This window comes from Lutra lutra, chromosome 17 (assembly GCF_902655055.1).
Source record: "Lutra lutra chromosome 17, mLutLut1.2, whole genome shotgun sequence".
Lineage (NCBI taxonomy): Eukaryota > Metazoa > Chordata > Mammalia > Carnivora > Mustelidae > Lutra > Lutra lutra.
Genome location: NC_062294.1, coordinates 54,803,574 through 54,815,509, shown reverse-complemented (window position 1 = coordinate 54,815,509; position 11,936 = coordinate 54,803,574). Strand labels below are relative to the sequence as shown.

Genomic DNA, 11,936 nt, shown 5'->3' with positions numbered 1-11,936 from the left:
GGTGCCATGTTACCCCACTTTTCTCTTCAGGCAAACCCTCCAGGTTACGACAACAGGAGACAAGGTTACCAAGGTGAAGGCAGAATGCAGAGCGATGATGCAGGAGGCTGAGAATAACTTTTGGGGTGGTATGCTCACAAGATGAAACTGAGAAGCACCGGAATTAGGATACAAAATCGCATGACCTGTGACTAGGATAGGAAGGCACGTGCATGCGCAATGCCCTCCCTCAACCACATTTCACAGAAAGGTCCCACGTGATGTGCAACCGAGCCTTGCATGGAAGGCGCCGCCCCAAAGGAACCATCTGAGACTGGCAAAGGTCAAACTTCTCCAAAGTCAGGACCCAGAAGTTCCGCCACCAAACCCAAGTAATAATCCTCACACGCCAGAACCCACTCTTAAACTTCTATTCTTAGCTCATACTGTGTGAAAACAAAATAATCTTCCCACTGCCACTTTAGGAAATGCATGTCTGGGTGCGTGTATTTCATTTCAGGGACTGTGACATTCACCAATACTACGTAGTATTCTCTTAGAATCACAGGGACTGCATAGACCCTGCTCACAGACCTTACGTGTACAGTCAGGATATTAGAAACCTAAAGAAAACTGGTTGTCTTGTGTGAGGATAGCTTCCCTCCTTAAGGCAGGACCTCTCCTCGGGTACTCTGCTCGTCTCTCGTGTCTTGAGAACTTTGTCCAGAATGAGGAGTTTCTGACCCTGTTCTGAAGGGAAAGATGGAAGCTTTTCATTCAGACATTAAGAGAATTTCAATGGTGCTTCTGGAATTGTCTTCCCCTTTCCTCTGACCATCTGCCCACTTCATGCAGGATTAGAGGTGGTTCCAGAACAAAGTAACCCACCAATGCATAATAAAGCAGACACTTGAAACATCCAATCTTGTGGTTCTACTCCCATGTTTCTGATTCAGTTCTAAGAAGCAGAGTAAGATGCACATTATGTGGGGTAGAAGTACACGTCATTTCCAGTGTTCTGGAAAATTACCAAGGTGGTGACAAGTTTTAAGAATGATTTTTGGATGTACCTATAATGTCCTTTATTCCCGTATGAACATACAGCTGCACCTGAAATTTCTAAAAGCCACAGCATATCATGCTGCCTTTCTTTACTTTTTATTTTGAAATAATTAGATACACAAAATGTGCAAATACCGTATGAAAAAGTCCTTATAAACTTCACCCCTTCATCCAGATTCCTCAGATACTTACATAATATAGCACAGTATATCACGCTGTAACCCAGTAAACAAATTTACATCCAAGATCAGGGAGAAAATATTCCTACCCAAAAGCTGTCACTGTGCTGGAGATTCTTGTGAAGATGATGACTAAGGAGTTGGCTACAAACAGGTGCTTGACACTCAAATCTGTAGACCTCAACCTTCACATATGAGAAAAAGGAAGATCTACAGGTAAAGAAAGAAGAAAGAAACTCCCCAGGATTGTAATCAGCATCTGTGATACGAAGACGACTCCTCCCATCAAAAATCTGGAGGTCATCTGATGCTCACAATGAGTGATGCTCTTCCTTTGGGGGATCCTGCATGGGAACCTAAGTTTCACCTACACTTACCATTTCAACTGAAAACTAGTATTCTTGGGCCACCTGGGTGGCTCAGTGGGTTAAAGCCTCTGCCTTTCACTCAGGTCATGATCCCAGAGTCCTGGGATCGAGCCCCACATCAGGCTCTCTGCTCAGCAGGGAGAGCCTGCTTCCCTTTCTCTCTCTCTGCCTGCCTCTCTGCCTACTTGTGATCTGTCAAATAAATAAATAAAATCTTAAAAAAAAAAAAAAAAGAAAAGAAAACTAGTATTCTTCACTTATGCTTACTTCCCATTAAAATACATTTGCTTTAGGGGCGCCTGGGTGGTTCAGTGGGTTAAGCATCTGCCTTCAGCTCAGGTTATGGAGTCCCAGAATTGAGCCCCACATCAGGCTCTCTGGCCAGCAAGGAGTCTGCTTCTTCCTCTCCCTCTGCTCCTCCCCCTCTTCATGCTCGCTCCCTCTTTCTCTCTTGCAAATAAATAAAATCTTTAAGAAAAAAAATATTTAATTTTAGCTTCATTAAGAGCCTTCTGAGAGTTGAATGGGGAATTCTAAAAAACACTCACAATTTAAGAATCTCTGCTGTCAAGGCACTTAAAATCTTCATTCATCAAAAATCAGGGATAGGACTACTACCACTTTCATTCTAAGGAGGAGACCTTAGGCACACAGGGTTGAGTGATTTCACTAACTTCACTCCTTGTTTAGCAGCAGTCTGGGGACTTAAACTTACTGGGGAGGTACCAAAGCACATGATTTAACCATTATGATATACTGAAAAAGCTGGATGGCTATGTTCTTCCAATAATCTAGATCTAAAAAAATAATAATAATCTAGATCTACACTTAGGTGTTTTCATAACTTGTACTCATGTTTTAGATTACTGGTATGTTTATAATTTTGGCTATGACCAGTTTCCATTTATGTGCAAAGATTTCTTTTATATGCCAATACCAGTAACGCATAAAGCTTCTGAGACCTTAACAAACGGGATACTCTGATTGCCAACACAATACATCCAGAACCTGCACCATGACCAAGTTGGACTTAAATGACTGCAAGATTCAATCGGTATTAGTATGGTAACAGGGAGTCCTGTGTCTTGATGCCAGAAACAAGACAGAGTGGCACCTGTCACCAGAACTTCCAAACCACCTCATATGATGCACAGAAGTATGGTAGATAAAATACTAATGTGCAGTAACACCAAGGCTGTGGGATACAAGGTCACAGTACAAAAGTTAACTATCTTCCTACATACCAGCAAAGAACAAAGGACTGAAAATTAAAAATAAACCATCATTCACATTAGGACCAAAACAAGAAGTTCCATCACAGACACCACTGTGGCAACACGTGGAAGGTCTATGATGAAGATATAACATCATTAACAGATTTTCTACCATAGGTCCAAATTCAATAATAAAGTAAACCTCATCATGACATCTAAATGAGTAAAATGACTGTATAAACTGAAGATAAGTGGGCACTTCCATAGACGCCCCTGCTCCTTTGATACCCATTGTCTCAGGAATTTTAAATCACTTTGACTTCTAATTTTCCTGCAGAGTTTGACATGTGATTTGATTAATCTTCAAGAACTAGACTTAGTTCTCACTAGTAAGAATTCTCTCAAGTACAGTACATTGTACAACTTACTTAAGCAATTCACCACAAGTTGTATTTCTAGGGTTTTCTCCAACATGAACTCTTTGGTGATTCCTGAGGTCAAGTCATGGCACGAAGGCCATGCCATTCTTTTGTAAAGTTTCTTTGCAATATGCATTCCCTTATGACTCCAAATGTGAGATCATTTAATAAAAGCCTTACTACAGGCTCTACATCTATATCTTCATTCTGTGTATATTCTGGTGCCTACTCAGGCTTGAGTACTGCTTAAAGGCTTTACCACATTCATGACATGTGTAAGGTTTCTCCCCAGTATGAATTCTCTGATGAACTGTAAGGCTTGAATTCTGACTAAAGGCCTTGTCACACACGTTACATTTATATGGTTTCTCTCCAGCATGAATTCTCTTATGTTGAGTAAGATTTGAACTCCCGGAGAAAGCCTTTCCACACTCATTACATTTGTAAGGTTTCTCTCCAGTGTGAGTTCTCTCATGACCCCAAAGATGTGAACGGGTGATAAATTCCTTACCACACTGATTACATTTGTAAGGTTTCTCTCCAGAATGGATTCTTTTATGTTGAACAAGATTTGAACACTCAGAAAAGGCTTTTCCACACTCATCACATTTGTAAGGCTTCTCTCCTGTATGAATTCGCTCATGTCCCCAAAGGTGTGAACGTATCATAAAATCCTTACCACATACGTTACATTTATATGGTTTCTCTCCAGTATGGATTCTCTGATGCCTCGTGAGGTTTGAGAACCTGTTAAAGACTTTGCCACAATCATTACATTTGTAAGGTTTCTGCTCAGAATGAATTCTTTGATGAGTAGCTAAGGTTGAACAATGGCTAAAAGTCTTCCCGCACTCTTTACATTTGTAAGGTTTTTCTCTTTTGGGTGTTTTCTGATGTTGCGTTTGTAATGAAGAATGTGTAAGAACCTTCCCATACTTGTTAGAAATGTTGGTTTTGACACCAGAAGGAATTTTTGAAGGGGGTGAAACTGAGGACTTTTTGGTAGACTTCTCAACTTGGTTACTTTCATGAATTTCCTCTTGGGTTTCAAATCTCTGCAGTTCAGCCAGATGTGAATGAAAGCTTAATCCAAGCCTATTGTCCAAACAGTTCCTATACTTATTTCCTGAAGAGCCTGCCTTGTTTTTTAGTGCCTTATTCGCCGTATCGTGCGTGTAGTATTGAGATTTACTATTTTTTACGGAAACACTATGCTTTACAGGGAAATCATTACAGAATTTGTGATGTTGTTGGTCTTCTCTACAAGTGAGATTTTTATAATGGGATGTAGTCATTCCTTTGTAATTTTTTTCTTCACATAGCCACTGAGTCTCAAATTTGTTCCCATCTTGCTGAGCCCTCAAACCGAAGTCATCAAAGTCATGACTTACGTGTCTTTTCAAAATCAACGTTTGGAATAATTCTCCATTACTAATGTTGTCTTTTGGTGGTAATTCTTTGTTCATACATCTAGTAGAGATATCTGTAATATATAAATAGTGATAGGCTTCATATTAACTAGAGTACGAAGACAGATATTTTATAAGGAAAAGTATTACACCGGGCACCCAGGTAGCTCAGTCAGTTAGGTGTCTGCCTTCAACTCAGGTTATAATCCCAGCATCCTGGGATCGAGCCCTGAGTCAGGCTCCCTGCTCACTGGGGGGGGGCCTGCTTTTCCCTCTCCCTCTCTCTCAAATAAATAAATAAAATCACACACAAAAAAGTATTACACCAAAGGCAGAATTTGTAATTATCAGAGTTATCAAGCTTCTCAACCATGGTGTGCAAATGTTTAGAAACACAAAAAAACATAAGATTTCTCAGTAATGAAAGAGTGATAACAACGTAGTTCAAATCATTTTCAGGGAAGCCTATTTAAATGCTCTGTGATCAACAGTTCCAGTGCCCTGAAATATAGGAATTTTCCATAGCCACCCCAAAGCCTAAAAACCTCACAGGAGGGATAGAAGTGAATCATACTTGAAAAAAAATATTAAAGTCAATTCTTGAGGGGCACCTGAGTGGCTTGGTTAAGTGGCTGCCTTTGGCTCATGTCATGTTCCCAGGGTCCTAGGATCAAGCCCTGAATTGGGTTCCCTGCTTGGCGGAGAGCCTGCTTCTCCCTCTGCTATGCACTCTCTCTCTCTCACACACTCTGCAAACTCTCTTTTTCTCTCAAATAAATAAAATCTTTTTAAAAAGAGCAAATTCTTTAATACTTGTTGTCTACAATATTAAAATAACATTCAAAGACAATAAAATATCCTGAATAATATTTCCAAAAATATAACCACGCCAAACAGGCATACTGCAATGTAATAATCAGTGAAACGTGATTATATACCATAATATATGTAGAAATTACGTGTTAATCATGATAAAAAATGATAAACATGTTAATAACCCAAAGTGAATCCAGAAGTAATTAATCAGTATGTTCATTTATAAAAATTACACAATGTATACAGAATTCAGAATTCTAAAGAGTTCACCCAGAAGAGAAAAATGGGCTGAATTTCAGGAGAAGCACATGATATCATAAATGGAAAATATGCTGAAATCACCTATTTTGAAACATAGTTCTGACAAATATGTAATATCTGACAAATATGTAATATCATAGAGATTAACAATAGGGAACTGTGATGTCAAAATGGCAAAGAAGGGAACACCAGGAGAATACTGCAGGAGATGAACTACTAAAAACGGTCCAAATGAACTTTATAAGAACCCTGGAAATTAAACACAGGATTCCAGCAACAAGGTATACTCTTAATCAAGAAAAAGGTAGCTGTTTCAACTTGCCCTGAATCTGTGCCCTGCACCTCAGTTAGGAAGTGGCCTTGAAGATGGGAGTCTGCAAGGGGTACAGGCTTCCCAAACACAGGGAAGAGATGGGATCTTCAAAGAACTGTGACTGGTTATTTGCTTTTTTAATCTGTCTGCTGGCTCCCTGAAGGACTGGCTCAAAATCCTTGCCCTTCTTTGGCCTACCTCAGATCTCTACCTAGGTGGAGGTAATAACCAGGGGCCATTTGTCACAAACAAAAAACCACACATAGATACATACATACACACATTCATTCATTCAAAGACTTCATTTATTTATTTGACAGAGAAACACGGTGAGAGAGGGAACACAAGCAGGGGGAGTGGAAGAGGGAGAAGCAGGCTTCCCACCAAGCAGGGACCCAATGAGGGACTGGATCCCAAGACCCTGGGATCATGATTTGAGCTGAATCAGAAGCTTAACAATTGAGGCACAGGGGCCCTGTCACAAACATTTAAAGGTTAAGTCTAGTAGCCACTGCCACCTAGGGAAGGGATAACAACTGAGGCAAACAACAGGCAAGTGAAATCCCCAAGGAAAACACTAGGGAGCAAGGTACACTGGGAAATAAGGCTTTGAAAATCCCCCACATATTCCAGGGACCCAAGAAGGTTGCAGGCATGCCCAGAACCAGACGCATGAAAAAAGACCTGAGAAGACCCCAAGACTATACCTCCTGCTGACCAGCAGATTCTGAGCAAGCAGAAGTGAAGGACAGGGCACTGTTCTCTTAAACGTCTACCCTATGTGCTTCATGCACTCCCCAACACACATACACACACACAAAGGTGGAAAGCTGATATGTTTTGTGTTTGGTTCCAGCAGTCTCAGGAAGTCTGCTGAATCTCTAGCTGACTGAGAAGTGAACCAAAGGCATCAATGGCTACACATAACAAAGAAAATACACCACACAAAATTTGTAACAACAATCACAAGAGACATTAAAAAAAAAAAAAACAAAACCCTTGGAAGGGAGAATATTATGATTTCCAAAGTTTCAACATATTCAAAATGTCCCATTTTTAACAAGAAGTTACACAGGAGCCAACACAACAATAAAGCAGGACCAATACAGAAAAAGAAATATTAAATAAGTAACAAAACCTAAGGAAGCCCAAGCTTTGGACTTACTAAACACATGCTTTAAATCAACTATTTAAGCTAAAAGGAATGACTGACAAAGAATTGAAAAGCAATCAGGAAAATGCTGTATAAATAAACAGAGAATATCAAGAAAGAGAAAGTGGAAAAAGAACCTAACCACATTCCAAAGCTGAAATGGAAAACAGCTGACTTGAAAAATCTCACAGAAAGTTTCAATATCAGGTCTAATAAGATGGAGTAAGACTCAGCAAACTGGGAAGGAGGTCAGTTGAAATTACCGTGTCTGAGGAGCACAAAGGAAAAGACTGAGTATAAATGAACAGAGTCTAACAGTCCTGGAAGAGAACATCATGTGGGCCAACACATGAACCACAGGAGCCCCAAAAAGAAAGGAGAGAAGGAGGCAGAAGGAATATTGGAAAAAATATGGTAGACAATTTCTTAAATGTTAAGACAAGACTCTACAAATCTAAGAACTCAGTGAACATCCAATTTAAGAAAAAATCTGAGATGCACATGCAACAAATTATGATCAATACATGAAAGAGAAAGATATAAAGAGGGAATGTTGACACCAAGAAGGGAGAAGCATCATGTATAATAGGACACACAACAGCTTTCAGAGCTGACTTTTCAGCCAAATCATGAAGTCCAGAGACAATGGGATAAGATACTTAAAGTGTTGACAAAGGAAAACAACAACAACAACAACCAAAAAAACACAAAAATCTGTTATCAACTCTATCCCCACAGAACACTGTCCTTTGAAAATAAGGGAGAAATTAAGGCTTCTAAGAGAAACAAAGGGTGAGGAAGTTCCATGTAAGTAGAACAACACTATAAGAAATAAAAGATGTAGGGGTGCCTGGGTGTCTCAGTGGGTTAAGCCTCTGCCTTCGGCTCAGGTCATGATCTCAGGGTCCTGGGATCAAGCCCCCGCATCAGGCTCTCTGCTTAGCAGGGAGCTTGCTTCTCCCCCTCCCCTCTCTCTGCCTGCCTCTCTGCCTACTTATGATCTCTGTATGTCAAATAAATAAATAAAATCTTAAAAAAGAAAGAAAGAAAGAAATGAAAGATATAGAGGTGCCTTGGTGGTTCAGTGGGTTAAGCCTCTCTCTGCCTTCGGCTCAGGTCGTGGTCTCAGGGCCCGGGATCAAGCCCCGTGGCGGGCTCCCTGCTCGGTGGGGAGTCTGCTTCCCCCATCTCTCTGATTGCCTCTCTGCCTACTTGTGATCTCTGTCAAATAAATAAATAAAATTTAAAAAAAAAATAAAAGAAATGAAAGATAGAACACGTCTTAATTTACTCTCGGAGGCCAACTTTAATCTTTATACCCCAAGGATTATTTAAAGAGAGACAGAGTGAGTAAGTGGTAGAGGGGAAGAGTAGAGGGAGAGGCACAGAGAATCCTTTTTTTTTTTTTTTTAAGATTTTATTTAATTGACAAACAGAGACAGTAAGAGAGGGAACATAAGGTGGGGGGCAGTGGGAGAGGGAGAAGCAGGATCCCCGCTGAGCAGGGAATCCAATGCGGGACTCGATCCCAGGACCCTGGAATCCTGACCTGAGCTGAAGGCAGACACTTAATAACTGAGCTACCCAGGCATCCGAGGCACAGAGAATCTTAAGCAGACTCCATACTGAACGTGAGTCCGACAGGGTGCTTATCTCATGATCCTGAGCTGAAACAGAGTTGGAACCTTAACTGACTGCGCCCCCTTGGTGCCTCTGAGGCCAACATTATTCCGATACCAACCCAAAGACATCACAAGAAAACTTCAGAATAGTATCCCCCTTATTAATACAGATGTAAAAGTCTTCAACAAAACACCAGCCAATTGAATAAAGAGTATTATTAAAATTATACAACAAAGAGGCACCTAGGTGGCTCAGGGGGGTGAGTGTCTGCCTTTGGCTTGGGTAGAGGTCTTGAGGTCCTGTGACAGAGCCCCATGTTGGGCTCCCTGCTCAGCCAGGAATCTGCTTCTCCTTTTTCCTTTGCTTTCCCTCCCCTCGGACACCACCCACCTCCTGCTCTCTGTCTCTCTCAAATAAATACATAAAATCTTAAAAAATAAAAAAAAAAAAAGGAAGAAAGAAAGAAAAAAAATTACACATCATAACTAAGAGGAACTTGTTCTAAGAATTCAACAGTGGAAGGTTCAACATATAAACACCAATAAACATAATAATATATATTAACAGTAAGACAAACAGAAAAAAAAAACCTACACAATGATCGCATTGTATGCAGAATATTTGAAAAATTCTAAAACTCTTATGAGAAAAACACTTAGCATATTCAGAAGAGAAAGGACTTTACTAAACCTTTTGAAGATTATTTATGAAAACCTATAGCTAATGTCCTAGGTGAAACAGTAAAGATTTCCCCCTGCGATAAGAAATAAGACATGGATATCCATTTTCATTACTGCTATCTAACATTATTCTGCAAATTCTAACCAGAGCAATAAAACAAGAAAAAGGAGGAAAAAAAGTACAGATATTGGAGAGCAAAAAGAAAATTATCTCCATGTGAAGATGTCATAGATCTACATAATATAGAATTCCATGAACTATCCCATGAAAGACATAAACACACAAACACACACAACCTTCTAATGTTACAGTGATGTCAGGAAAGTTGCAGGATACTCAGTTGTGCTTTATGTACTATAATGAACAACCTGAAAAGGAAGTTACAGAGATGATTCCATGTATAATGAACCATTCAAAGAATAAAATGCCACGAAATCAATTTAACCAGGGGTGTGAAAGACCTGTAAGGCTAAGAATTGTAGAACACTGCTGAGAGAAATTAAGCATGTTTACATAAATGGAAAAGACATAGCATACAATGCATTGGAAAATTTCATATTTTTAAAAATGGTAATATTGACCAAAGTGGTCTGGAGATTCCATACAGACAAAAACCATTTTTACTGAAGTAGAAAAAACATGGTATTCTATAAAATAGATAATCAGAGACAAAACACAGCCTGGTGGGTTCCAGGGGATGGGGATGTGGAGAAACTGATGAATGGGTAATGGACAGTAATCTGGAGTGATGGGAATGTTGTGCAATTAGGCAGAAGTGGTACTTGGACAAATGGTACTGTTCACTTCAAAATGTTAATTTTATGTCATGTGAATTCCAGTTTGATTAAAACTTCATTTTTAAAGAACAATGTGATTAATTTCACAATAGATTTTAAAAATTGACATATTCTGATATTAATATGTTAAAAATTTTGAAGCTATGTGGAAATACCAGTTTCTCTTAGACTGGATTCCTCTAATTACCTGAAATCCTATCACTGAGTCTCTCAACATAGTTTCACACATGAAACACGTGAGGTGACAGGTATTACTGCCATATGCAGTTATAAACATACAGTTATCATGAATGAATAAAAATTAATGTCCAGTTGCCCAAAATTAATGAATCCTGACTTCACAGAGATTATCAGAAGACTATATATAACCTTAAGGGTCATGTGACTGAGAGCAAGGAATAACTTCTAAGGCAGCATTATCAGTAGCATTTAAAGGCAGAAAGTCTATTGGCCAGTGCCAGAAGATGCACGTGCAGAGGTGATCACCATAAGAAACAGTAATACACAGTGAACTACAGAACACCCTAGAACGTAACAATCTTCATGGGTTACAAATAAAAGGTTTTCCAGAATTTTACAAATTTGGTGGAAAACTCTGTCAAAAGTCATAGGGATGAAAAAGTACATGAAATGTAAGATGCTTATGTTTCTATAAAATAAACTTAGAATTTTAGGTATTAGTTTAGCATACCAAGAGTTACCTGGTGAATACAGACACGGAAATGATTTAACATGAAGCATCTGAATTGACTTTAAAACACCTCTACAAAATTCATGTGAAACCTAACAAGTTACACTTAGAAAATTTAGGATATACTACAGAAAAACCAAAATATCTTATAAAACGAATAATGAATGAATGTCTTTATATTTCTGAGATGAACAGAGACACTTCATAACAAGAGCATAGTCTCAAGATATCCAAAATGCCCAATTTTAAAAACCCAAATTCATTCCAATGAGAAAGGCTATTTGTCATCAAGCAGGTACTAACTCAAGCAAAAGAGATATAGGAAGGATAACTATGATTATATTTTCACCAAATTCCAGAGGTCATACAGGCTTTTGGACAAAGCCCACTCCTTCATATCCATCAGAACTGTAAACAAGTGTTCTCCATCCAGAATGTTCGTTCACCCAGTAAAACTCCTCATGGGAGAGCTCACAAGTTGTCTAGCACCTAAAGGCTGGTTATCACAGCAGAAAATGAGGATAAAATTCCAGACACTGAGGAACTGTATTTCAAAACCAAGAAAATTTCAGAGGCAAAACCAAACAAACGTAGGAGACCAGGAAATCTGCCACAGTCAAGGGCTTCCCACACTCTCAGACTAAGGAGATGCTGCACGAGGGAGACACACAAAAGGCAGGAAATAAGGAAGGGGGTCTGATTTTGTTGACTGCTCAAACACGGCCTGGGGTCTGCCTACAGATTCCAGGCTGAGGGCCCAAAGCCTGAGATACAGTCCCCTTGAAGGACTGGGAATCAAAGGTTTTCCCTGCCCTCTCTCTACACAGCACTGCCGAACAGCAATGTCAAAACACCCCCTCTACTCCCGGTACACGTGCCCCTGCAGGGCAAAGTGGAAAGGAGGATACGGAGGATATGGTGGAGGCACGAACAGCCAGAGGGCTTCGGACAGCCCATGCTCCTGCCCGGAG

At 39.7% G+C, this 11,936-nt stretch overlaps 1 protein-coding gene across 1 annotated transcript in view; it reads right to left on the bottom strand.

Annotated features, from left to right (window-relative positions):
• Positions 1-1,816: 1,816 nt before the first annotated feature.
• LOC125088574 (zinc finger protein 677-like) overlaps positions 1,817-11,936 on the bottom strand; it is a 37,802-nt gene continuing 27,682 nt past the window's right edge. The window contains 2 exon segments of the mRNA XM_047709776.1: positions 1,817-3,504; positions 3,506-4,704. Coding sequence (XP_047565732.1) covers positions 3,451-3,504; positions 3,506-4,704 — 1,253 coding nt within the window. The 3' untranslated portion in view covers positions 1,817-3,450.